Source organism: Silurus meridionalis, chromosome 20, assembly GCF_014805685.1.
Source record: "Silurus meridionalis isolate SWU-2019-XX chromosome 20, ASM1480568v1, whole genome shotgun sequence".
NCBI classification, from domain to species: domain Eukaryota; kingdom Metazoa; phylum Chordata; class Actinopteri; order Siluriformes; family Siluridae; genus Silurus; species Silurus meridionalis.
The window spans coordinates 18,301,223-18,327,205 of NC_060903.1; the positions used below are offsets into that span (position 1 = coordinate 18,301,223).

Genomic DNA, 25,983 nt, shown 5'->3' on the forward strand with positions numbered 1-25,983 from the left:
CACCCTGAAGTGTTTTATTCCTCTTACACCACAGAAATCCGTCCATTACAATTATATCCATAATGACATTATCAAAGCAGCTGTTCAAGAAAATAAACCAAAACCTTCTGACCAATCAGAAGCCAGAATTCGAAAGAGCTGTGGGATGAGAATGCGATATTTGAGCGACTTTTTAATTAAAATGTCCAAGTGCTAAAAATATTCGCATAGCATTATTAATCATGACATTATCGTATCGTCCAGCTTTCCTTTGAGCTACAAGTGAGTGAGCACGTAAAAAGTCTTTTCCTGCTTCATGAAAGAAAGAATCAAATCAGAGTTTTTCACTCCGACCCTGTCGAAGCTGTCGGCTGTATCGGGGGCAGATGGCGAATCCGTGCCACGTCTGGGTTCTCAGCTGGGGGGTTTTGGACAGCCAGAGGGGTAGAGGGCGATGTTCTCAATGTCAGCTTTTCCCATAATATATCAGGGTGGGAGCGTGTGGCGTGGGCAGCTGGATGTGCTTCACGAGCAGAAGGTCGAGTCTCAGTGTACACAAACACACACTTCATCTCAGAGTGTCAGATGCTAATGCTTATTAATGCTAATCACTTTTCTGGCACAAATGCAGCAATACTCATGCTAACGCTGATGTTAACGCTGCATCAAGGAATTACGGAATCACGGAACACGTCCTTATGGGTTTTTATTTAGAAAAATATATACAATTTTATTCACTATAAAGTATATAAGGTATGTGATTAGGATAATATGTGTGTAGGGATTAGGTTTAGAGTTATGGTTAGGGTTTAAGGTTAGAGTTAGGGTAAGTGTTCAGGGATAGAGTTCAGGTGAAGATAAGGGTTTACGGTAAGAGTTATGGTTACGGCAAGTGTTTAGGCTTAGAGTTAGGGTAAGGGTTTAGGGTAAGGGTTTAGGTTTAGAGTTAGAGTTAGGGTAAGGGTTTAGGGTTAGGGTAAGGGTTTAGGTTTAGAGTTAGAGTTAGGGTAAGGGTTTAGGGTTAGGGTTAAGGTTAGAGTTAGAGTAAGGGTTTAGGTTTAGGGTAAGGGTTTAGGGTAAGGGTTTATGTTTAGAGTGAGGGTTTAAAGTTAGGGTAAGGGTTTAGGGTTAAAATTATGGTTAAGGTTATGGTTAGAAAAATAATTTAGGGTTCAAGGTTAGGGTTAGGATTAGGGCTAAGGTTTAGGGTTCAATGTTGAGTTTAGGGTTTTGAGTTCTGGTTTATGGTTTGGGATTAAAGTTAAGGTTTGGGGATAGGGTATGGTTAGGGTTTAAGGTTAGGATTAGGCTTTATGGGTTCAGGATATTTGATTAGGGTTTAGGAATGAAGGTTAGGGTTTAGGGTCTGGGGATGGGGTTAGGTTTTAGGGGGTAGGGTAGGGTTAGGTTTGGGGTAGGTAGAGTTTTAGGTTGGAGGTCCTTTTTTTAAAATCTCTCTTTTATGTTATTTTCCTGGCCTTCATTTCCTTCAGAGGTGAATATGAGCCTGTGCATGTTTGCTACTGGGTAAATTCCCCTGTGTGTGTGTTCGACACTGATACCTGTGCTGCTTTGAATTGTCCGGACCGTCGTGGTGGTCCGTGGCGGTGATGCAGGCAGTAATGGTCCATCGTCGTCCTGTGAACAGCCCTGATCGATGGCTCGTACATAGCTGTGACTCCGCATCCGGAAACATCCAGGAACCGGCAAGTCCAAGGCATCCACTGCCTGAGACTCCATCTCGCTGAAAACGCTTTCACACACGGCCTCTATCTGACCGTTCACCTCCACCTCGCTCACCTATATATATAAAACACAGAATAAATATTAATCATCTGTGGATTATATCTCATCTTATCATAAAAGAGTTCAAAGGTCAGAGGCCAGTAACCTGACTAATGGTGCTCATAGCCCTCATGTAGCTCTCGTTGCGCGAGCGGTATTGAGGCGAAGCAAGGAGAGCCTTAGGATCCAGATTCTCCATACTTCTGTTGATGGAAACTTCGCTGACGGCTCGTAGGTAGCTGTGACTCCGGATCTGCAGTTTTGGAGAGTGTTCTGTAGAGATACTGCAAAAAAGAAGGAGTGAGAAACGCAGAGTCGGACCATCAGACAAAACATACGAAGAGCCTCAGAAACATCGAAGTTTAAGAAAATGATTCACTATTTATGTATCGTCTACATGACTGTTTATTGTACACAGTCGAGTAAACCAGCATAAAAAATGTATAAGTTTGTTTCTTGAAAGTTTATCTCTAATGAGTGAGCCAGTGGCAACTGCGGCAAAGAAAAGCTCCCCGAGATGGTATGAGGAGAAAAACCTAAAGAGGAACCAAACTCAAAAGGGAACCCATCCTCATCCTCAACATGAACTGTCCATTCATTTATAATACGAGGTGGTATCAAGGCGTTTCGAGCGACATCTGCACTTCAAGAGTGGAAGAACATCACTGGACGACAACAAGAGATCAGGAAGTCCTTCAGCGAGCTCGACCTCCGAAAATACATGATGACCTTCAGAGAACAATCCACATGGAATCACTTGTGCACCCAAACTACTCGCCAGATTTGGGTCCTGTGGACTTCCCAAAGATGAAGCTCTGCCTCAAAGGTAGCCGGTTTGGACACCATTGCAGAAATCCAGTCTGAATTGCAGAAGGTGTTTGAGACGCTTTGAGAAAAAGGACAGTGGCAGGAACACTGGAAGGGCAGTATTGCTGTGCAAGGGGACAATTTTGAAGGTGATGAAGGTGTGGAAACCCAGATAAATGTAAACAGAGCGAGTTTTTGATACCAACTCGTAGTTATTCAAATAAAAATTAAATTATTTAAATATAAAAAACATAAAAACAAGACCGAAGTCTAATTTTAATCTTTCATCTTCCACTGTACACTGCATCTAGATAAAAACCCATACGCTTATGTGTAGTATTCCGGTTCAAAATTTTACAATCAGGCAACAATACGCACTAATGCCTATCATGCTGCGCTTCACGATCCGCTGACAGTCTGATGTTTTATTTATAGAGCTGCAAGTGACAGCCGTGAGCGTCTGCTCCAGCTGAGACAGTCTGGGCATCACATGTGCAGAGAGGATCTACTGTAGGAGAGTTTACAGAGCTTTGACTTCAACATTTAAAGCTGTGAAATCCCCAGTGAAAAGGGGAACAGACAGATTTGGGAGGATATGAGAGGAGTTATTTTTTCCCTCCTCATGACACATGCTCAATGTGGAGTCGCCGTGCTGATGTCACTTCCTGTGCGAGTGTGAGCTGCGAGAACTCACAGTCGTGCTAAGGCCTGCGTTACGCACCAAGTGAGAGAAAGAGAGAGAAAGGGAGAGGGAAAGAGGAGAAGAAATTCATTTAAGACCACCCACACAGTTAACACACACACACATACACACACACACACACACACACACACACACAGCTGACAGGCAGACACATCGCCTCCAGCTGCAGCAGCTTCAGCAGGCCAGACATCACTGGAAGCCACACACACACACACACACACACACACACACACACACAATTTCTCTTTCTCTCAAAGCGCTGTAGGCCATTCGCCCCCGCTAGAGTCTTCTCGGCATCTCCAGCATATCAGTTTGTGTAATTTTTATTGAAAACTAAAACATATCATAAAGAAACATCAATTATTTCCCTCTTTTAGTTCATCCTATACCTTTACCATGTTATGGAAGTCAGTGCTTTGTAACCTTGTTCCCAACAGCAGGTGATCTTTCTTGTGGCCTGTGCAGTACTTTATTGTTCTAACAGATCAAACAGAGCAAACTTTGCTCAAAAATCCTCTATGCACGGCTAATCAAAAGGAGGTATGTGACATGGAAAAGATGAACCATGTGGAAGTGAAAAGACGTTGGGACACAAACGCTATAGGATCTGTCCAAAGAATCTCTTTCCCAGGTCATCCCTAATTTGCGTAGAATTTATAAAAAAAGGCCACGTTTTACACTAATAACTTTCCGTTTGAAAACACATATTTTCCTTCTGTCCACACTGAGACGGCGTTTTCAGTCAACAAGGGCGTAGCTTTTTGAAAATGCTCTCCAAACTGGACACATTTGAAAACGATGATGCATTATTAATCATTGACGCTTTGCTCATGCGCAGTACAGGGACTTCACCCCAATAACACTGCAAATAATCCAGCAAAAAATCTATTCAGCTCGGGCCGAAGACGAAGCGAAGAGTTTTTTACGAGCAACACCACCAGAGTCGAAACGGGAAAACGCAAAAGAGCAAGCTTTCACGGTGTCAGTGCAGCAGTTTTACAGAAATCCCACGACTAATTAAGAGTAATTACTCATAGACTCTATGGAACGGGCTCCATGGTGTTAATTAAAACTGTGCGAGTGAAAGAATGAACCGCGCTTCTGCCGAGACTCTGATTGAAATCTGCACTGAGGGAGGTTCGCCTACAGAGGCTTGGCGTTCCTGCACTGCACGATTCACAGGTTCACCCTCTAATGATATAAACAATAATCTTATCCATAAAAAATGTTTAGGAACGAGTTAGGGAGTGAAAGAAGGCGGGGCCATCAATGCTGGTGAAGCAATGTGGGCAGGTGATGAAAAAAAAGCTTCAGCAGAAACACTGAAATGTTATCCATACCTTTGGGGGTGGTTGAGGGGCGTTGTCAGATGTTTCATTAAAAGATATTTAGATGGCGGCGAAATTGTTATGATTGATTGGGCTAGTTTCTGAGCATGGAAACCAGCAGTCATCCTTCTCTAACTAAATTATAGCGGCATTTAAGTAATGTGTGTGTGTGTGTGTGTGTGTGTGTGTGTGCACTTACTTGAGCGTGGTCATCTCAGTGAGTGACGGCTGAGTGGCTTTGAGGTAGCTGGCTCGTCTCGCCTGCATCTTGGGCGACGGTTTGGGGCTTCCATCCGAGTCGCCGCTGTCGTCCTCGGCCATGGCTTTAACATAACTGCCACTGCGCATCCGCCTGCATGGGATGTCCTCCTCCTTCCCCATGGGGAAACCACCCCACTCATCCTGAGGAACCTGCAGGGTGAGAAGGTCACACACTATAATGTACAGCCTACAAAATCTACTAACCAGTCTGCGGTCGTCTCACATCCGTATTACTTCCCTCTCTCTCTCTCGATCTCTCTCTCTCTCTCGCTCTCTTTGCATGCTCGGATACAGCACTCTGAACAGCAGCTTTTTTGGCAATGGAGGTTTGTGGCTTCCCCTCCTTGTGAAGGGGGTCAATGATTGTCTTCTGGACAACCGTCAGATCAGACGTCTTCCCCATGATTGTGTCGCCCCAGTGAACCAAACTGAGAGACCATTTTGAAGGCTTAGGAAACCTTTGCAGGTGTTTTGAGTGATTAGCTGATTGGCATGTCACCATATTCTAAATCTTTGAAATGTAAATTGGTGGGTATTAGTTCAAAGTGAGCCAAAATCATCACAATTAAAATAACCAAAGACTAAAACTACTTCAGTCTGTGTGCATTGAATTTATTTAATACACGAGCTTCACAATTTAAGTTGAATATAAAAGATATAAAAGAATAATAAACTCTACCGGATAATTATTTTTAATCACAAAACATTTGTTTTACTGATACGCCAAGTCTAAAATCAAGCAACAAAAACTGTCACTGTACACATCATTCAATTAAAACACCATAATCACTTTAAAACTTTTACAATAATATTTTTTCTTCATGCTTTATGTTGACTTTGGTTTCACTTGTAATAAACATACATTATAACAATTATAATTAAGTTTATTTTAAAATTATTTTATATTATTTTTATGTATTAAAGTCCAAATTTAACATTTAAATCTAAGCAATACATTGTTATTGTGTCATAAAAATACATAGCCAATCAGGTTTCTGTATGCAAACATATGCAGTACAACAGCAGTTCACTAGAGGATAAAGGGGCGGGGCATACACATATGGAAGGTGTTTATAAATTTGCAATTTTATACAGTCTGGATTGGCTTTACATTGGCTGTAATTTGTTTTGTAAATTTAAGATATTAATTTATTATTTTAAATAATAATTAATATCAAATATGTTTCAATTAATTAAATTAATTGTATTGTTATATATTGAATTTTTTTTATTTATTTCATTTCTTTGTCTCAGTATAATATATGCATTATGTATTTCATCATGGTCTGTTTTTTGGCTGTTTTATTTAATTAATTTATTTAGTTAAATTTTAAAGTTTAAAAGTAAAACATTAATGTATTAAATAAAATAAAATAAAATCAAATTTTATTTGTATTTTTTTATAAAATACAATTTTATTATTTTCTGGAGATCCTGTTTTGCCGAATATTTATTTGATAATAAAATATATGAAATATTAAAACAATAATTTGTGTGCCCACATTCAGATGTAGATCAAAATATTCATAGTAAAAGCTTTTAAAAATATTTAATGAACATAAGTGTATTTTCTTTTGTAGATGTATATTACCACACACACACACACACACACACTAACACACACACACACACACAAACACACACACACACACACACACACACACACACACACACACACACACACACACACACACACACACACACAGCACATTGGGCAGAGATAATTAATGAGGCTGCCGGTGTGAGCTCGCATGATTGGGCTAACGATGCCTCCCTGTGTATCACAACATCTGTCTCGACTTCACTCACTCACACAAACTCTGATCAGCTCCATTAGATAATCCACATGTTCAACATCATGACTTTGAGACAATTCACACAATCTGACCTCAACACAGGTTCTGAGAACACCCCGATCAAGCAAATAGCCTCCGTCTTCATCATTTCCAAACCGACCAGCTGAGACTTGGTTTTTCTGCATAATGGCTTGTGTGTGTGTGTGTGTGTGTGTGTATATACTGTATGTGAATGTGTGTGTATACAGTATGTGAATGTGTGTGTGTGTGTGTGTGTGTAGAAGTGTCTCACACGGCACAGAGCGAAAAATCCCACGGTAAAGAATTCCTCTGCCACAGTGTGAATCAGCGCAGCGCTACCGTTGCTGTGGAAACGGAGGGTCCTGGCGTCACAGCGGGTATAAAAGGCAGTTAGTGATAATACCAATGTGCCCACACACACACACACACACACACACACACACACACACACACACACAGATGTGTTTATTCCTTAAAGACAGTGTTGTGGAACAGACTGAAAACCATTTTAATGGTCATGTGATAAACAACCCTGTCTCCGTTTTTCACTCCAAACATCTCAAACAGAGCTTCAAGATATTAATACATGACATTAAGATTTCAGGACATGATGTTCTCTAAAAATATCTGACTAGCCTTGTATTTGAACACCAGGAAGCTTGTTTGGATGTTACAGAATGATACATAGTAATATCGTGGGTTTAAAAGTCCTGAACAAAATTCAGATGTACTGCAGATATACTTCATCTACAGCTTTATGCATGACTAGAGTGAATGCAAAGATTTAAAAAAATGCTGTATCCACTAGGGGGCAGAGTGTTTATAATGTTACAGTAAGGATGCAGAAGACAAATTTCTTTTTGACTTTCGGAACCAGAGGAACTGCACTGATTTAAACAAACAATTGGTGTGTATTCAAACAAACATGTTTGCAAGATGATTTAGGCATAAAAGGCTTTTCTCGATTGTTTCTAAGCAAAGCTGCTCACACACCAATCAGGAGACACTACACTAAATCAATACACAAAACTGGGTAGCACTACAGCACCTCTGCTGCTCAGTTTGATACTGCACCCTATAGTAACGTTAATGCCCCCCAAAAATATGCACAAACGATGCTCCGAGTGACCACAGAATACACTCAAGTACGCTACCGATTTACCTAACACTGGCAGTAGGGGGCGATACAAATATTGTGCCCAAGTTCTAATAATCTTGCTGGTCACAAAATGATGACATTTATCGATAAGCTAACTTGATGTTCTCATATTACTCTTCTGAAATTCGCCCTCGTTTTTTTTTTTCCGAACGATTGTTGGTTCGAATGTAATGATTAAAATAAATATTTGAAAAATTGCATTTTCTCAAAATCTTTCAGCTCCCATCAGGTGTAGCTACCTCGTTGTGGTTTCCTTCACCTCTGCTAGTATAGTACTTAGCTTTTTTATTTTTTTTATTTAGCTAGTTTGGTTTGGTCTAAAACACTGTACGTGAAATGATCATGTTATTTGTTGTGTCTGAAGATCGTACATTCGACGAGATGTAAAATGGCTCCTGCATATGCTACTTTTTATTTTTTTTGTGCAAAACTCTTCAACAAATGCTGTCTTCTTTGACTTTCCAAAGCACACTAGGAGTTTCCCCTGAGAGTCTGAGCACTAAGCACCCGACTGAGCTGAAATCCTCAGCACAGGCTCGCAGCACGCCAACCCGCTCTGACTTCCTGCCTCATTTAGGGGATAAAAGATCCTGTCGAACATCACAGCATCCAATTCCGCTCATTACTGCCATCCAAGATGTGCTTTTGGAGCAGCATTTTATCACCAAGCCATAAAAATAGAGGTTCCTTTTTCATTTCTACATTTTTATGAAGGGTGAATTGGCCATGATTTTTGTGGAAAAACTCGCAACTTTGAAGTTCTCTTGCTCTTTCTCTCTTTTTACACACAAACACAAATACAACTCGAACAAGATCTTAAGAAGTCCTAACAGCTGTTAGACACGCTATCAAAACATCATTACGGATAATTTGGCAGCAGGATCATCCAGCGCTTGAGTGGGATTAACCGCCTCGCTCGAAAGCAAAGTGCCATCCCGCATCCCGCAATCTGCAACTGTTCAGAAAAAACCCTGAACATTTATTCACAGTTACTATGGAAACCAGGGTTCTGAATTTAGCACGTTCAAAAAAAAAAAAGGAGAAAAGCAAAGGGATACAAGTTATTCTTTGCAAATTTGCAAGCGTGAGAGAGAACATGGCAGAAATCGTCTCTTCAGAAGGAGGAGGACGTGTGACTGAGAGGCTGTGAATCACACTCAATCACTCGTAATGCATCTTCTAGTCTGTTAAATTGTTCTATTTTTTTTACTTGAATTAAAAAACACCAAGGCCACGCCTCCTATACGGAGACTGACAGACACTAAGGCCACGCCTCCTTTGAGGCTGACTGACATTTATACCTTTAGTGGACCTTCATTAGCAAAAATGACCAGAAAATAAGCCATGTTTCCTTGAATTAAACTGACAAATACAGGCCACGCCTCTTTCTGAGACTGACAGGCAAATAAGCCACACCTTCACTAGAACTGACCAATGTTTTGACCACACCTCCTTCCCTAGGACTGACTGGCACAAAAGAAATGGAATGGCAGACACAAAGGCCACACTTCCTCCACTGGGACTGATAGGCACAGAGGCCACACCTTCTTTACTAAGGCTGACAAGCACCAAGACCAAACATCCTTCACAAGGACTGGCAGGCACAGAGGATACACCTATTATATCAGGACTGAGATGCACAAAGGCCACACTTTATCTACAAAGGCTGACAGACACCAAGGGCACACCTCCTTTACTGGAGCTAACAGGCACAGAGGCTACATCTCCTTCACAATGAGTGATTGACTTTAAGGCAACACCTCCTACATTAGTGCTGTCAAGCATAGAACCCACAATTCCTTCATTTGGACTTCCAGGCCCAGAAGCCACACCTTGTTCAGTAAGACTGACAGGCATCAAATCCACACCTATTTCAATAGAACTGGCAAGCAAAGAAACCACAATTCCTTCACTAGGACTGACAGGCACAAAGGCAACACCTCCGTCACTGCTGCTTAATTTTCAAGCATGAACTTTTGTTTTTCTGTACAACAGTGAGGTTAGTATCAGTGCATGTCAAGGTGCCATTTATTTCCCCCTCCACAATGCCGCTGTGATAATTACTGCAGGTCTCATGTTTAATGACCCTTTAATGACAGACATTTATTACCCAGAACTTTTTTTTTGTTTTTTATTAGCATTTTTGTATCTCATATTTTTGGTGCACAAAGCACAAACTACTGCAGGTCTTGTGTGTAATGACCCTTTAAAGCCAATTATTACCCCACATGTCTATTTATATTTCATTGTACAAGTCCCAGTTTATCATCTGCAGCATTTTAGCAGTTCTCATGTATTGTCTGTGGCTGTGTTATAGACCTCGCTGTGCGTATAAATGAGGAACTGTTATATTACTCTGTTCCTGTTGGTTAAATATGCATTCATATTTCTAGAATATCTGCTGCATTGTATGTTGAAATGGACTACTGTTTTTTATCCAGACATCACATCCTGATTTAGAATGACAGGGCGGAGCTTCGTTTAAGTTTTGATTAGCCGATTGCAAAATTTATATATATTTAAGATTAGATCTAGACTTTAAAAAACACAGGTTGTTCCCTAGCAAGCAAGATAACGTTTGCTAGCAAGCTATATGTTTAACTTATGCTTTACAACAATGATTTGCAAATGGCTGAACAAGTTTAAACCTAAGCTACACCCCTTGTTTAACCAGGTTTAACCTGTCAGTCAATTTCAGGATGTGCTCTCCAGGCAGCAGTTGCCTCCATGAGGTGGTAAGACCCGAACCCGAAAGCTGGGCCGTCTGAATAATTAAACATGTGATGCAACCCACCATCAGCACTCTGCTCTCTTTCTGAAGTGCTTTTATGCAGATTTAAATAATTGAACGTGTGATGAAACGAAGGCTCTCACATCTGCCTCGGAATCCAAACAGTCAATGCTTAACTCAGGATTTGAAATCCACAGACGTTTACTTTGTCACTTGGGACCCAAACCAATCAGAACCACTTTATTCATTTTATTTAAACACATCAAACTGACATGTACACACCCATCCCATTTCCCTTCTGTATTTTACACAAACACACATTAGACCCGTCACAATTATGACATTTCACATTTTCGTTGTTTAAACACCAACAATATACAATTTGACTTTTCTTTGCACTTTATGTGGCATTAATAACAAAACTGTTCATTTGCATACGGAGTGGCTACATGTTATAAGAGGAGCCATGACATTCAGAAACTGATATACATAAACGTTATCCTCAGTGTTTGATGAAGAATGAAGAACTTTTTAGCAGTGCACAGAAATGAGATTATATAAGTAAAGCAAAATCACTGTCTAGACTGCAGGGAAAAAAACGAAAAATCCTGATTAACTCAAATACTTGCAACTACTCAATGTAATAATTGTGACAGTTCTAAGACACACCACCTTATTAACATACAGTATAAATGATAGAAAGGATTGGTAAAATAAATTATAGAGGAAGAGATGAAATATTAAAGGTTCAGAGGTTAATTAAAATACCAGAAATAATACATGATCGTCTAACTAGAAAGTAAGGCGGCTACTGGTTTGCACTTACTTCTCAGCAGAACTCAAATCAAAGCTGGAGCCTCTCTCCAGGAGAAAGCAGGAGGAGAGGAGGAGGAAGAGGATGTGACGGTGGTGGTGGTGAGGGTGAAAGTGAAGGTAGGTGAGGTAAGCATGGGGGTGCAGGGGAGAAATTATTAATAAAGGATGTTGGAATTTTTTTAATTTGGATTTGGCATACCTGCAAGAATTGGCATGTGCGCTCCTGCTGACAAGCCTCTGCTTTCACTAGTGCCTTATCTAGATTTACAGCGGCCTGCTGGTACACCTGGCGCGCCCTGCTCACCGTGAGAGAGGACGACCACGCACTCTTCTTTGCCAGCTGTGCCACATCTGTGCCCGGTTGCGTGATGGCACACGTTGTGCACTTGGCCACATCACTGCTGCTCCGCGAGTTCTTCAGCGTCGGCTCGGCTCCACATGCCTCCAGGAAGTACTGAGACTGCGCCCGCTCTGGGTGACGCCCCACGGTCATGATGCCTGGTGCAGCATGGCGCAGAGGGCAGACATCCCGCTCTAGTTCGTCCGAGCTCCAGTATCCTGAGGGCGGTGTCCGTTGCTTGGGTTCGGCCGATTTGCAGCGTTCGCGGCTCTTGCTTCGCTTACGCTGCCGTGGTGTCGGTGCCGGCGTGTTTTCTCCATCCGGACTAGCTTTGCTTCCATTCATACTGCTCTTACTATGTCCGTGCCCATGTCCACCATGGTGAGGCCCCTCTAACGAGTGTGACTTGGTAAAAAGTTTCTGCACCGAGTGCACCAAGTGCCGGATACGGCCAGGACTGTCATTGCGCTGCTCTAAAGCAGCCGCAGCAGCTGCTGCCCGTTTATACTGTAATGTGTGATAGCCGTCCCGTGCCATTGGAAGCTGACGATCCAGATGTTCTAGCAGGTTGACCGGCACTCGTTGGCATTTTCCCACAGGCCCCATTCCACCTGTGTAGGGCACAACGGCACACTCTTCCTTAGGCTCATGGCTTGTGCTGTAGTGGCGCCGCGGGAAGGTCCCATAAGGCACCACACAGTCTGGCTGGTACGAGCTCCGAGACGAGTAATACGGATGATCAGGAGGAGGTGGAGCCTCGATCTGGCTGATGAGGTAGGGCTTGCGATCACCGTGGTGACCCATAGGGTCATACGAAGGCTCGCAGGCCACCATGTGGTGGTGGCTGCGGCTGCTGGAAAGGCCTTTCATCATCATCATACAGCCAGGGTCATGAACACACTCACTTTGCTAACAGCTCCGTACTCTCCCCACTGGACCTGTGGAGAATGAAAGAAACATCCGATGAATAACTGTACACACTTTGACAGGAGGTTCTTGTTATTCCACACACCACTGATTTAAATGCAGCCCTTAATGACCACAATCACTTTCAACCAGGAAAGTACCTCCTATAGTTTTAGAAATAGTAAATTTACACCTTGGTAATTCCTTGTACTTGAGGAAAATTGAGTTTTTTGAAAATGAAATGTCAATAAAATTAGGAACCTTTTGACAAAAGTTCAAATTCTGTCTCTCTTCATTCTGTTCTATTTCTATCGATTTCTCCAGATCTATCTAAGATTTACTGACAAATTGTGACTTCACACCATTGGAGTTGGAGTTACTTTATCTTTTGCTGTCTGTTTGTGAACCTGGAAGGCTGCCTGGCTTGCTTTGATCAGCACCTCAATACACTTAGACATAGCAGGTCCACTGGGAAAGCTGCAGTGATCTGAGTTTCATTCACGATTCCCAGCACCGACTCTGGGATCTACCTTCTTTTACTTTCCCTCCTAACACCCCGTGTTCCCCCAATCTCCATAAGTAATCATGTAAAAAATGAAGATCGATTTCGCTATTTTTGTGCAAAGCGTTCGGATATATTTAGCCGAGGAAAAGATAAAACCAAGAAGCAGGAGGTAGCAGGAGGTCTCCGTGCCCTCTCCCCCACAGCGCAGTGATGCTCCTTGTGGCATCTCCGCTCCTCATTATTGCGCTCTGTCAGTCACACAGCAGCATCCGTTTCATTCAGAACGGCGCTTTGTCAGGCGCAATCTGGGTAATTGCAGGTGGCGAGCTGGGTCTTATTCAGCTACGCTAATTACGGTGACGTCGAAGATGAAGAGGCGAAGCTGCCTCAGGAAGAGAGCGCTACAGGAGGCAGAGTGGAGAAGGGACAGTATGATCATGAGAGACATAGAGAGAGAGAGAGAGAGAGAGAGAGAGAGAGAGAGAGAGAGAGAGAGCGCGAGCAAAAGAGAGGAACAGCCTAACCCATGATTAGAGAGGTTATTATTGGGCATTGTGACAATGTAATGGCAGAGGGCTAGAGCGGCTTGGAGCACAAAGCCTCTGATCTTAAACACATGCATACACACACACACACACACACACACACACACACACACACACACACACACACAGGAAGAATGGGGCTCATTTCATTTATAGGAAGTAATTCCACACAGAGCTAGAATCACGCAGAGGTCCACAGGGGTCGCATTTGTAAGAATGACTCAGTGCTAAGCATCGTATCATTGTAAAACGTATTAGCAAAAACTACCCTAAGATCCATTATCTGCACTACCTGGGTGTTTGCAGCGCTAAGAAACTGCACATGGGTCCTAATGTCCTGGTATTAACACAACAGAACGATAAAACACTAAGCGTTTCATTGCTAATTAGCATCTGTAACATGTTAGCGCACTCACACTCCTTCGGAGGGCAGGTTGATCAGAGGGTAAATGTGACTTATTTAACAATAAAAGATCTGAACTTCAAAGTAATTAGGGCATTAGGATGGCTTTATTGAACTGCGAATTCCATCATAAAAGCATTTATTTACAATTTTAAATACATTTGAACTCTGAAGATACAGTGTTAGATTGTGTTCTATGGATGAATGCAGGCTGCATACCCTGGTGCTGCATTAACCCAGTAACAGGCTCCTAATGCACCAATGGAAGTGTGTCAAAATAATCTAAACTCATTCCTATACTGGTGTGTTATAATGAAGCTAAAGTTAGAATTAGAACACTCTACAAACCGAGACATTTTAGGTATAAAATGAGGCTGTAGGATATAAAGTACAGTAATTTAGGAAAAATAAAGGAGGTAAAAAAAAAAATCAAAGAAAAATCAATAAACAAAATTAGACTCAGGCAGCGATTCATTCTCAGAAGTACATTTATTGTAGGACTTCTTAAAATTTTTTATTACAGCAGTAGAACTTCAGTCTACTAAAAACCACACACACACACAAACACACACACATACAATGTCCTCACCGACCCCCTTCCAACAGTGGGCACACTCCCTGTACCTCACCTCACCAGTCAATAGAGCGGATCTCATCACGAGCCGAACGCTTCATCGTCTGCTCTCACCGCTACACTTTCTTCCAATAGCTCTGTTTCACACAGCGTGGATTACACAACACAAAACCCTTGTTTTTAAGTGCCTATAAAAGCACAATCACCATTCCCCAAATCGCCATGATGCCGTTCTGCCTGTAGGTCTCTGAGACGTGCAGAATGAGAAACGTCTAACGGCTCACATTAGCTCCCTGGAGAGGCCCAGAGTGTGATCTGAGGAAAATAAAAGATTCTCTTTTAAATTTCCTTTCTAATGAAAAAAACACACCTGGTAACGCACATTTCCATGATAGGAGGAGTGTTATTACTGCTATCCTCACAGCACGAGACCCCTGATCTACACCAGGTTTTTATTAATAAATAAATAAATAAATAAACAAATAAATAAATAAATAAATAAATTCCCTGGCTTGCCCTTGCCTTACTTTTCTGTTTTTCTGTCTCAATAAAGGAGGCGTGGCCTGTTTAACCTGTCAGTCTCAATTAAGAAGTTGTTGCCTTTGACCTGTCAATCTCAATAAAGGAGGTGTGGCCTGTTTAACCTGTCAGTCTTAATAAAGGAGGTGTGGCCTGTTTAACCTGTCAGTCTTAATAAAGGAGGTGTGTCCTGTTTAACCTGTCAGTCTCAGTGGAAAAGTTGTAACAGAAAGATTGTTTATTTAATATCACCTTGTCATGGGCCACGATGCAATTACATTCATTCATCTTGTCACCTGACACCATTATTATTACACTCAATTACAAAAAGGACACCGTCTCGAATTTGGTACACACAGTAAAAATATCCATCTGTTTGTTTCAGAAACATTAATGAACATGCCACACAGTGGGAGTAATTAATTTCAGGGGTGACTGGAGTCAAACATCAGCAGAACAGCAACTGATGGAAAAAAGTGTGGAGAAATTACAGAAATGTTCTCAGTCAGTACCCAGGCAGAGTCACGTTCCTGACCAGATCCTGAACACCATCATTATTCATATAACAGCAGTGTTTCACACATCATGATAAGAACGCTAAGAGGAACGCCTGAGAGGATTTTGCCTAAGATGAGTTCTTTCCTTTATCCCTCTTTCCTTCCTTTCTATCCTTCATGTATTTTATTACCTAATATTTCCTTTCTTCCTCTCGCTTTCCATCCTTTCTTCCTTACATCATTTTTTCCTTCTGTTCCTTAATTTCTTTCACTTATGTCCTTCCTTACTTTCTTCCATTTCTCCTTCCTTTCTCTTATATACTTCCTTCTTCCTCTCTTTTTCTTATGTGCACCATTCCTTCCTTCCTTTCTCTTTACTGTTTTCCTCCTCTCCCTTCCCTTTGTTTCTCTCCCTCCATCACACAGGCATCAGGATAAGAAGCTAACAGACGTCGTGTGCAGCAGATACATTGATCAGCATGTGGCACCTGGACAGGATCCTGATGAATAATTTGCATGAAGCTGTCATCTGATTCTTGCCATAACTCAATAATCACTTGACATTTATTTAGTGCAAACGGGATTACGCTTCTGCAGAAGCACCTAACTTAAGTCTGGCTGAAAAATGCTCAAAATGTCAAATCAGCCAGAACCTTAATGAGTAAAAGGTGGCTGCTAACGATCGGGGCTGAGAGGGAGGAGAAGAGAGGTGAGAAGAGCAGAGCAGAGCATGTTTTTGCAGCTCACACTGAGAACTCCTACTCGCTTCACACTCGTTCACAGAGAACGATGGAGATAAGCTTTGAAATCAGCTGACTGCGTAATTAGCCGGCGTTCGTACAGCGGCGCCAGTGCATGCGCTAAATCGATGCATCGGCCCTTATTGTGCATTTCGGTGACTCAGAAGCCTTTGTTGCAGGTTTCCTATGAGCCAGAAATAAAACGCAGCTCGGATCGAGGCTGTCTCTTCCCACGCACACAGTGAACCGGGCCTGAGAACTGATAGAGAAAGAGAGGGGAAGCTAGGAGGAGTGTGTTCATACGCCATTAGATCACTGCTGTGTAACGTGCTGCTCTACAGTGAAACATTCACACGCATTTCCGATCAGGTTTAAAGAATGCCTATGTAACCTTTAGCACCCTCTACTGCATGTTATTACTTAACTAATTTACATTTAATTAAAGATCATAGTTTCTAAATTGCAACTACATTTGACTCCTAAGTTGCCTTTTAAGGAGATAAACCAGAAACTAGGAGGCGGAGCTTATTTCAGGGCCAGAAAAAATTAAAAGTGCAGGGTTAAAGATCTGCTTTTCTATATTACTGTAATGAGGGAGCATTGTTAGCAACACACACACACACACACACACACACACACACACACACACACACTCACACACTTTAAGTTATGATAAACAAAACAGCCAAAACCAACACACTATGCCTTTGTGAAAGTATGCATTAAAGTGTGTGTGTACAAATAAGTTCCACTCCAGAAATATCTCTGTAGACGTAGGGTGAACATCACCATGGAAACAGATGGCTTTCGTACAAATCACAGAAGCCCTGCACCAAAATGTTCATGTTCCTTTAAAAGCATGCACACACAAATGCATGCTACACACACACACACACACACACACACACACACACACACACACACACACACACACACAGCCTCTTAGCAATAAAAGAGAAAACAGTACTACAACTCAAGCTAATTCTACAGCATAATAACCAATAACAGAAACAAACACACACACACACACACACACACACACACACACACACACACACACACACTCCAATAGTGCACTACTGGGTTTTCTATCAGAAATTCCACATCTATAATTTTGGGCGGATTTCTGTGGTAAAAGAAGAATAAAACAGCACCAGGACACACAGTTGAAGGAAAATCATCAACCATGAGGTGTTTTAAGTATTTCTGCTTCATTATTCTACTGTTAAAGCATGATAGAGTGTTTTATTTCTCAATTCAGTAGTATATACCAATCTGTTTCAAACTCAGGAGATCGCTGGTTAGCGCACTAGCGTGCGGTGACGGTGATGCTAATCACTTCACTGTAAATTCACCCATTTTACTATGAATTCCATGTGAATTCGGATAATTTATGGATCCATATTACATCAATGCATAATTTACCTGCAATGTATTTACCGCTGCTACTCTCTAGCATACGATCTGCAATCAAATGACACAATAGACTTTTCTGTTTCTAATATAAAGAAAGGCAAGCTAGCATTAGCTAACTAGCAGAGTTTCCAGACAAATGATGAGTAAATGAGAGCAGCTGGTTTTATTTATTAGCAGATATTTCACAGTTTCTAGTTATAGTGGCTGTGAAAAGGTTTTATGGTTTTTGAGAAACACAAATCTTCCTTAGGTTTTCATGATAAAAGGCAGAAACACACAGGAATTGGACAGTGAATGAGTAGATAAAAGTTCTGTGGAGTCCAAACATAACATTTGTGTCTCTAACAGAAGAACTTGTGTGAGATGGAGAGCAGGAGAGAAGATGTGGTCAGACTCCCTCACCCCCACACTCACACATGGAGCTGGAAGTTTAATGGTTTAGCGTTGTTTTGGAGCAGTGAAGGTTCCAGAAAGTGAAATAAATCATGATTCAGTTCCGTCTGGACTGCGGCTCATTGGAAGCGACTTCACAAGACGATGAGCCGAAGTAAGAGTAAACAGACGTCTGGAGTGATATCTATCATGGAACCACCTGCCCAGACACTGCACCTCAATCCTTCTGAACTGCTCTGAGATGAACTGGATCACATGGTCAAAACCAAATCTCCAACTAGTGAAGAACAACTTTGGCACAGCAACGTATTTCAGCTAAAAGTCAAGAAACAAAGTGTCCAGATTTTCCAATGAAAATAAAGTGGAACATCTGAATTTGTTTGGTCAAAAGAAATATTACATTATTACATAATACAGATGTTACATTACGGAGTTTGTTGCATAAAAACAAAAGGAACATACACGTTCTCTCAAAAACTATAAACACTGTTGATAGACTCTGGAATTACACCTTAACATGCTTCATTTAAGTGATTTTGAAAATCTTGTGTTTCTAGTTATTTAGTTTTAAAACGAAAATCTACATGTTCATCCTCGCTCTTGTCCTTTTATTAGTTATTAGCTGAATAGCTGATGAATACGCCAGAAGTTTAAGAGGTTAAACTGCTTCACTGCAGAGGCTTTTTTGAAACTTTTAATCCGAAGACCTTGTTCTGCTCTCTCTTGCTTTTTCTCTCTCCCTGAGCAAACAGTGCTGAGTAAGTGACTGGTGTAGTGAACCCTCCGGAAAAGAAGGACAGCTTATAAATATTTAATGCAAACACAAACGCGAGCCTCGCTAATATCCTCATTCAGCGCTCAGGCATGTGGGAAAAAAGGGGGAGGAATCAAGAGATCTCCCGACAGATTAATCAATAAGATTCGGTGATAAACGTCGCAGCACAGATTGATGTGCTGATTGAGTGCAGATTTTCTTTTTTCTTTTTTTTTCTCTTCACAGAACAAGTGAACATCTCACTGCATTTTTCTTTATTAGAGCTCAACACGCCGCCGAACCCACGTTTCGTTCATGATAAGAGTTCAACGATTCAGTCTTATTAAAAGACTCAAGACCTAACTTTATTCCTCGAATACTATTTGTGACAGCAAATCATTTATTTATTTGAAGGTAAATCGACTCGATCGTGGGTGAATAAAACCCTGCAGATCCCTTAAACATCCTGAGGATCAGATGCTGCTTCTTGGATCGATGCTAACACTCTTCGCTGTTTCAATTAGGGTCTGATTAGGAAGAGGTGAGGGATGATGAAGAACTTTACACTACCTAATCAGCAGCTCTGATCTCTCAGATAAAGACTGGAGAGGAACAAACTTTCACGAGGAAATAATCAAATGTGGTGGTTTTCAATAGCAATTCCCAGGGTGCCAAAACTTTTGGAAGACACTAAATGCATTATCTTGTGTCACATCTCACAGTGTGGCAAAAATCCTGCACGCTGACAGTGAATCTAATAAAGCATTACAAATTAGACAACGGCCATCATGATGATGATGATGATGATGACGGTGTGTGTGTGTGTGTGTGTGTGTGTGTGTAAGGGGAAAAAAAAGCTGCACATTTGCCACCCACTCAATTCTCTGAGTCAACTCATCCTGCACCAAGCGTGGGAGAGAGAGAGAGAGAGAGAGAGAGAGAGAGAGAGAGAGAGAGAGACAAGGAGATGGACGTATACAGGGATATAAAGAGAGAGAAATAGTGAGACCAAAAGTAACAGAAAACAACAGAGAACGATATAAAAGAGAGAGATAGATAGAGAGAGACAGAAAGAGGGAGATAGAAAGAGAGAAAAGGAGAGGAAGAGAAAGTATAAAACTGATAAAGAGAGACAGGCCTTAAAAAAGAGACAGAGATAAATATATGGAGAGAGAGAGAGAATAAAATAGAGATTTGTGTTTCAAACAAAAGCCACCATCACTCCTCTTTCTCTCTCTCATCCTGTGATGGGGTGATGTGATGATGGAGTGAGTGTGTGATGAGGCGATAGTGTGATGGAGGTGTGAGTCTCAGCCTTAAGAATAAATCTGATAATTTCACTCCTCACAGGAACGACAGAAAGAACGAGTGAACCCTAAAACAAGAAGAACATGAAGCTCTGATGAAAATGTAAAATGGACTTTTTGTCTACTGGAATGAATAAACAGAAAATGCAGATGAGAACATCCAGGACAGAATGTGGTTAGGAATCAGACAGACTTTAGAGCGGAGCTGAATAATAAACACCGCGCAGGAGGACAAACTTCACTCTTTCATTTGGCTTTCAAAACACACAGCGTATGCAAAAACAGACGACGCCCAAAACCACGGACACTGAGCCTGAAACCTTCTCACAACAACAGCACGACTACAGCAGCACAAAAAAACCCTCCACAATTAACTTCTGTTTAAAGCTGATGGTCAAAATATCAGGCAACCTCAGAAACATGAACTAAACACAAGTGTACCGAAGATCCTGGAAGCTTCTGGAGCACGTCGAGGATAGAATTCCATTATTCATTTGCTCCTCAGATCACTGCAGCTTCTGTGAAGTACACAAACGTTAGATTTATGTAACTGCATAAAACTACTCTAAATACCAGGACCTTTAGAGGAACATACGATTGGTGTTTGTTTTTTGAACATCTCATTCCATATTTAGTCGCTATTTGCTGTTATAATAACCTCCACTCATCTGGGAAGATGTTCCACTAGATTTTGTGGAGATTTAGCCATAAGGGTGTTAGTAAAATCAGGAAGTGATGTAGGTGAGAAGGTAGGGAGGTCTGGAGTGCAGTCAATGTTCACATTTCAGGTTTTTAGCAGGAAACATGTTTGTAAAGAACACGGGCTTTGTGCACAGGGGCATTGTCATGCTGGAGCAGGTTTGGGTCTCCTAGTTCAAGTGAATGAAAAATATCATGCTACAGCATCCAAAGACGTCCTCAACAAATTGTGATCCTGCCCTTTTCTTCTCGGATCTGCCTGCTTCATCCTGATGCTCTACCTCTGGATAGGGTTATCTTTATTTGGAGACAACTCTATGCAGCTGGAGATGGTTCCACTTGAAAAGCCTAAAGATCCATGAAGTTACTGAGCAACTCAAGAATTATGAGGATGGATTGTGTGTCTTCAACTTTGTAGTAACAATTCATGGAGGAACCACATATGGCTGGAAAAGTCAGGTGTCCCAATATTTCTGGCCATAAAGTGTAACTGCGAATAAAGACGGAAATGTAACGATGAAATTTTAATTTCTTTAAATTGATAGAAAAAAAAAATTACAATCCTGTGATTTTAGTCTAATTTTTTTTTTATTTAAAGTGTATTAAAGAAATCTTTATGAAATTCCGCCACAAAATCATAAATTTCTCTTTATTCTGCACCACGAAAACCACAGCACCTAAAGTGTTTAGATAAACGAGTGCAGGGTGAAGTGGGGAGTTTTCCAGTAGAGAGAGTGTGTGTGTGTGTGTGTGTGTGTGTGTGTGTGTGTGTGTGTGTGTGTGTGTAAAAGATATTCAGCAATCCTGGCATTCGACCAGAACAAAACACCAGAGAGATCAGTTACTGATTTCCTCAGGCCAACGCTGATTCATTAATTGTGCTTCACTTTACACACACACACACACACACACACACACACACACACACACACACACACACACACACACACACACACAAAAACACTACACTAGGACAACTTTAAATTATTCATGCAGCCTGAAGTCCTGAAGTGAATATTTTTGAATAATCAATAGAGACAGAGGACAAGAGAAAAGTAAAGAGGAAAAGAGAAAAAATGATGGTGATTAGAGTAATGAAGGTATAGAGAGAAAAGAGAAAAAAGAATGAAAACAGTAAGAAAACAACAAACAGCATGTGAAGGAAAGAAAATGGGTGGCCACAGTGTGACATCACATGAAATCAATGTAGTTTCCAATCAAAACAAAAGCGCACCATGTTATGGAAATGCAGTTCTGTGCTTTTATACGTTAGCGAGCAAGAGTGTGAGGATGATGATGATGAATTATAAAGTGCTGCTGGTGATGAAGGAGATGATGAATACGATGTGATGATGGTGGTGATATGGTGATGATTATGCTGCTGATGGTGGTGATGATGAAGATGGTGATAATGGTGATGCTGCAGCTACTGATGGTGGTGGTGGTAATATTGTTTAATGATGCTGCTGATGTTGGTGATGACATTGATGATGATGATGATGATGATGGTGATGATGATGATGGTGATGTTTCAGGTATTTTTTGTACTTATGAAAGCGAGAAGTTGATCTGTGAAGTGTTTTATGTGTTTGTAGGTCAGACAAAACAGCTTCTTGCTGCGGGATGCACCTCATCTGAATTTTTTTTTAATTACTTTTAATGTGTGTGTGTGTGTGTGTGTGTGTGTGTGTGTGTGTGTGTGAGAGAGAAAGAGAGAGAATGGAAATAAATCCACATCTTCTGACCAATCAGAGAGCAGAACACGGCATCGCTGTGTTGAGTGTAATACATCTCAAAACAATTATTATTCTGCACAGATATTATTTACACTATAAAATGATGTCATCACCATACAAAATACTGCATAGTCATTTCCATAAGACACTTAACCAGGAATGTGTGTGTGTTTGACTAAATCCTTCCTGGAAGCTTGCAGTGTGTTAATTAACAGTGTGAGACTTATTGAGAGCTACACACACACACACACACACACACACACACACACACACACACACACTCTCAGAGCTCTTCATTTCTAATCCTCGTGGCTTTTCCCTAAAGGACGCCCCTCGTGGGTTCAGTTAGTAAATGCTGCTATCTCTTCACTGCAGCAGGCCCAAGCTGCCTCGGCTTCTTTCCCATAATGCTCTGCTTCTGCTTGCTCGACTCTGTGTGTGTGTGTGTGTGTGTGTGTGTGTGTGTGTGTGTGTGTGTGTGTGTGTTTGAATTCAGAGCTGTATATACTGTAAGGTCCAGAATTCAGTACACACTGCTGACTTGTAACACCACTACTGAATGCAAACACAGATCAGACTACACACACAAATCAGACAACACACACACACACACCAATCAGGCTGCACACACACATATGGATCAGACTAAACACACACACAAACACACCTATAAGACAGCACACACAGATCAGATTACACACACAGATCAGACTGCACACACCTATAAGACTGCACACACAGATCTGACAACACACACACCAATCAGACTGCACACACACACACTTACAGATCAGACTAAACACACACACCCATCAGACTGCACACACACACACACACACACACACACACACACACACACACACACACACACACAGATCAGTCTATTTATCAGTCATTTATTACACTGCACACACAGATTAAACTGCACAGATTAGACTGCACACATCAGACTGCACACACCACAGATCAGACTACAAACACACAAATCAGACTTTTCATCCAGAATCTTAATAAATCAGACAAAACGGCGAGCTCGAAAGGAATCGTTCATTATGCTCCGTCTCCCGGCCAAATCAAAACACACCTCACATTCCTCACACATCAATATTCAGCGGGTGTGATGTTATCGGACGCAGTCGTTTTGATTAATTTCACCGTGGTAAAGGTTCATCAATCATCACTCCTGCTGCTGACTTCGATCCAAATGGATTTTTAGCTCCGGGTTTTAAACACGAGCGTCTCGGGCAGCTCGCTTCTCACCCCCGCGCTGAGGAGGACGCAGAGAAGATCTGAAATCTCAGCCTCTGTGTATAAGTGTGATAAAGATGTGCCCTGGGCGGTAGTTTGGACCGATGCACACACACACACACACACACACACACACACACACAGTCTGTTTATTAGGGCATGACCGAAAATCTTTTCCATACCATGACGATCAGCCACAAATTATTAAAATACAACACAACAAACAGAAGAACATGAAATAACGACTAGATGTCTGACATTTATTCAAATAAATAATTATATACTATTATTATTATATATCAGATATTTTTACAGCAAATGTTTCAGTGATCGTCTTCCTACTAATGTGCACTGAGAATTATGTAATTCCTTGAAATCTGTGCATCTGAGATACAAATTGGGGAAAAAACATGGAAACCTCCTTGTTAGCAACAAGCTAGCAGGCTAACAAGTGACGATTGAGGTAGTGTCAGTGTTGTACAATCAAGACTTGAATACATTGAATTGTGTATTCATTAAAAAGAGGTAAAAAAAAACTACAGAGCATTACTTCAAATGCATTACACTTCAGCTGCCAAACAGACGTTCATAGAAACCTTGAATTTGCTTTAGTGCTAGTCTGTGCTAGTGTGTGCTAGTCTGTGCTAGTGTGTGCTAGTCTGTGCTAGTGTGTGCAAGTCTATGCTAGTCTGTGCTAGTGTGTGCAAGTCTATGCTAGTCTGTGCTAGTGTGTGCTAGTCCATGCTAGTCTGTGCAGATCCAATGAGATGCAGTAGGGTTTTTGCTTTTGTACCTAGGAAAATGTGTAAATGTTCCTGTGTAGGATGTTCTGAATATGTCTGATCATTAGGATGCTACAAGAGAGAGAGAGAAAGTAAAACACTAATAAACTGCGTTTTGCATTGAACGAACGGTCTGTAATACACACAGGAAGTGAGCGCTCACTTTCCTTCCTCTCGCTCATCGTCTCATCGGCCAATCATCCGCTTCTTCACAGGAGATAAACATGAAAAATTACCTCAACAAACAAACCAGCCAGAACCAAGCTCCTTTACAGTGTCTTCGAAGAAATCAATACATCCACATTCTGTCAATTTCCCGCCTGTAACGCCGTCCTGAGAGCAGAGTGGAGGAAACCGGCATTACGGGTTAAAGGTTAAACGGGAATATGTGTGAATTTCGATTGGAAAAGAGCAGCAATTTGAGCTTTGAGGCTCACAGGAGGAGACCACCGAGGTCTTCAAACAGAATGCAAAATGTATGCGAGACGCAGCAGCAGATCAGCGAATCTCGCTCAGATTTCTGTCTTAATCTGGAACCCTGTAGAAGAAAACTGCAAATGTGAGTGTATATAATATATAATTCAGTACAACTACTATTTAAAGTCATGTATTTGTAAAATGTCCTCAGCCAGAAGTATAGGTTCTTCCTGAAACGGTTAGCGCAAAGTCCGAGGTACACAAGTGTATCGGACGTCTTTGGATGCAGTAACATTAAAATTTCCCCTTGAACCTGTTCCAGCATGGCGATGCCCCTGTGCACAAAGCCAACTCCATGAACAGCTACTTTCCATGAGTTGGAGTGGAAGATCTATTGAAATAAATCCTATCGAACACGTTTGGGATGAATGTGAACGCTGACTGCACCCCAGACCTCCTCACCTTCTCACCTACATCACTACCTGACTTTGCTCTGAATAAGCAAAAATCTCTCTCACAACACAGGACATGATTTAGAACATCTAACAAACAACAAAAGAGAAGTCATCTCTCTCTCTCTCTCTCTCTCTCTCTCTCTCTCTCTCTCTCTCAAGGCATTGTGTTAACCTGTGAGAAACGGAACTACCTACACGCAGAAATCTATTTTACTTTACAACGTCAAAAATCCTTTCAGACAGAATACCACAAAAGAGAAAGATGTCAGACACTGCAGACTCGCTGAAACATGAACGAGAAGAACACAAGACCTTCTTTACTTTATCGCTATCAACCATTCATGACTCCTAAAAGAGTCAC

The 25,983-nt window shown here is 41.4% G+C and overlaps 1 protein-coding gene across 2 annotated transcripts in view; it reads right to left on the reverse strand.

Annotated features, from left to right (window-relative positions):
• Positions 1 to 25,983, reverse strand: part of dlgap1a (discs, large (Drosophila) homolog-associated protein 1a) — a 62,063-nt gene that overhangs the window by 12,583 nt on the left and 23,497 nt on the right. The window contains exons 2-5 of one of the 2 annotated variants that reach the window (XM_046876735.1): positions 11,586 to 12,664; positions 4,802 to 5,013; positions 1,871 to 2,048; positions 1,542 to 1,779 (exon numbers count right to left, since the gene is read on the reverse strand). In XM_046876735.1, coding sequence (XP_046732691.1) covers positions 1,542 to 1,779; positions 1,871 to 2,048; positions 4,802 to 5,013; positions 11,586 to 12,605 — 1,648 coding nt within the window. In that variant the 5' untranslated portion in view covers positions 12,606 to 12,664. The remainder of the gene's footprint in view (positions 1 to 1,541; positions 1,780 to 1,870; positions 2,049 to 4,801; positions 5,014 to 11,585; positions 12,665 to 25,983) is intronic. The other variant, XM_046876736.1, reaches the window with a different exon arrangement.